Below are 2,682 nucleotides of genomic sequence, written 5' to 3'. Positions count from 1 at the left end.
TGAGCCACCCTAATACCACATATTGGTTTTTATCTTCTTTTTTACCACGTCAGTTAAAATTTTTATAATAAAATAATCAGGTCTATTTAACTAGTATGTGCTAAGAACATATTTTTCTGAGTGTTATACCACTGTAGAGGTTTCATGGTGACATTTCAGTTTCTCAGTCACATCTGACAAAGGAACCTGCGAACACATCCTGTATATATCATTAATCGATTTTTCGATTTAGCAAATCATCCAGATTACTACTGTTTGCAGACAGATTTAGTTTAAAAAGCGTATACAATGACGTCTTACCTTCACTGTAACTGTTTTTGGTGAATCAGTTTGATGATATCGCATTGTGGACTGAGTTTATATATAAATTTTTCATATTACAGATTGAATTCTAAATATACGAAACACCATTTTCATGCCTGTAATATTTACATCCAAAATTTATTGATATATATATTAAACTTTTATTGATATCACATAGTAATTATGTTTTCGATTACATTTAATTTTAAATATTAAGTAGCATAGTTATAAATGGTACATTTGAAAATAATTTAAGAAAATGTTTTTGTACAATAAATAGTAAAACTAAAACTAAAAACGTAACTTAAATAAATAAAAAATATTTTTAAATTATTTTATTAATATATATTTATATATAAAGATATAAAAGATTTCTGTAACATATAAAAATTATTTTTTGGGATATTCCCTTGACAGTTTGGCCTGCCATCCTGTTGCGGGTGGGTGTGATTCCTGTAATGAAATAAAGTAAATAATTAAAATCAAAAGAACAATTAATCTTAAAATAATTATTTATTATATTATAATTTAAAAATATTGTTTTAAGTTTTGATTATCTATAAAATATCTTTGCTCGCTTTCAATAAAATGTGGATCAATATCCTTGATAGTTCTCTCTAGGTAAAACTGAAATGAACTTTGGTCTTCTTGCAATAGTACCATTCCACAAGTTCTTAAGTTCTCAAGTATGAACTACAAATTCAACATAGAATAGTTAATTATATATACTATAAATTTTAAAGAAGATATATGTTTAAAAAAGAAAAAGAACGGTTTGGCAATCCGACAATCCGTAATAAAACGAAACAGCTGTGTGGTCAATCAAAAATTCAATTAATTAATATATAGTAAAATTGTGTTGTTGTTATTTCCTACTGTTCAATATGACTAGTATGTTTGACGAGGCCCTATGCTTCAATGGGAGATGAAAATAACAAAAGAAGAAGAAGTATGTTTGACAAATAAATCCACAAAAAGAAAACTAGAAACTATAATACTTAAAATTCTATTTCATAAACTTTATTTTAGTTGTGTTGTTTAATAATATATATACGTGTATATATATAATTTGTTGACTTACATAAAATCGTACGAAGTTACGTAGACATAAACTGCGGTGAGTTCATGGCGTAAGCTTAATGAACTTCCTTCAGGATACACTTACAACAGGACGGCACTTTGAACTGATCTGTTACAACAGTGCCATTTGGAGTGATGGCTACCAGTGCACGATAGATATGATTTTGCTTACAGGTTGCCTTCACACCATTCGGTAGCGAATCGGAATACTTGCATTTGCTACCTTCATTCCTAAAATCAAAAGTACTGGTTATATTTGCCTATGTATGTTCTGACTATAAAAAATACTTACGAACATAGCTCCACACGTAGTCCCTGCTTAAATTTGTCATTATCATTTACTATGAACAATAATTCGTTATTTTTTGAGAGTTGCGCTTTTGGAAATATAATTTTCTCTTCACTAGTACAGAAGAAACTCTCATCTGGACCGATATTTATACGTTGTTGTACATTTTGAGGTTGCACAAGTTCATCCGAAAAGAAAAATTGAAGTTTAGAAAATTCGTCCAATAATTTTGATTCGAAATTACTCAAATCAGGATAATTGCGAACTTCCGTACAAAATGGCTTAGCAGCATGTAAGTCATCCTTACATGTAGGTGTATCGCTACTGGGTGGATCTTTGAAGATTATTGCTGCAATTGTTAAGCATACATGAACATATGTTAGGTTAGTAAATAAAACTGTGCTTACGTCCTTGCTGACTTCGAGGTGGATGAGCCAGAATAGGTTCCTGTGAATGTAAAGTATTATTAAAAACCAAATCTAATTTACCATCAGATGTTCTTTGCACCTTGAATGACGGTATTTGCTGAGTTGATCTCTCAACAAAAAGTGGATTAATGTGAGTGTCATGATTTCTCGGTGATTTATAGCCACTGAATGTTCTCTATAAATTTAAAAGCATTTAAGCGTATGATGAACAAATTAGTCAAATGTATTTTAGTAACCCTAGGCGATGGTTAAAAACTTACATTAAATATTATAATACCATTCGAGCTATTGTCTGTTACAAATATATTTGATATTAGAGTATCTACATTTGTTAGATTAGCATTATTAGATCTGTTTAATGCTTGTCGATTTGGAGATTGTAGTCGCTGTTGTTGCTGATGTGAAATGAAGCGATAATTGTCTGTTTCATCTTCCATAACATTATTTATGTTCTTAGTCTTATATTCATTGGGATTTATATAAGAAGATCTTATGTGCCGCGAAAGTAATAAGTCACTAGACCGACAAACTATCTGAAACAAACACACACAAAAACGATATACACATAAAAAGCATGTTACC

General features: G+C 29.8%; 1 protein-coding gene across 2 annotated transcripts; it reads right to left on the bottom strand.

The window, feature by feature from the left end:
• Positions 1–703: 703 nt before the first annotated feature.
• Positions 704–2,682, bottom strand: LOC119685418 (protein spaetzle-like). Of its 2 annotated transcripts, XM_038099688.1 has the most exons (6): positions 2,361–2,678; positions 2,180–2,275; positions 2,080–2,119; positions 1,676–2,021; positions 1,385–1,614; positions 704–756 (listed from the first exon to the last, which is right to left on the bottom strand). In XM_038099688.1, the coding sequence occupies exons 1-5, from the start codon at positions 2,535–2,537 to the stop codon at positions 1,440–1,442; spliced, it is 834 nt and encodes a 277-aa protein (XP_037955616.1). In that variant the 5' UTR covers positions 2,538–2,678; the 3' UTR covers positions 704–756; positions 1,385–1,439. The 2 variants fall into 2 exon arrangements, with proteins under 2 accessions (XP_037955616.1, XP_037955615.1); XM_038099687.1 differs by having other exon boundaries at positions 2,080–2,275; positions 2,361–2,682.

This window comes from Teleopsis dalmanni, chromosome 2 (genome assembly GCF_002237135.1).
Source record: "Teleopsis dalmanni isolate 2A chromosome 2, ASM223713v2, whole genome shotgun sequence".
Taxonomy (NCBI): domain Eukaryota; kingdom Metazoa; phylum Arthropoda; class Insecta; order Diptera; family Diopsidae; genus Teleopsis; species Teleopsis dalmanni.
This window is presented reverse-complemented; position numbering and strand designations above follow the sequence as displayed.

Excerpts from the sequence above, each read along its gene's own strand:
- LOC119685418 (XM_038099687.1), bottom strand. The coding sequence starts at position 2,537 with ATGGAAGATGAAACAGACAATTATCGCTTCATTTCACATCAGCAACAA. Across the intron at positions 2,276-2,360 it reads ATGGTATTATAATATTTAAT|AGAACATTCAGTGGCTATAA; the intron begins GTAAGTTTTTAA and ends TTAAATTTATAG. Across the intron at positions 1,615-1,675 it reads CTACGTGTGGAGCTATGTTC|GAATGAAGGTAGCAAATGCA; the intron begins GTAAGTATTTTT and ends TTTTGATTTTAG.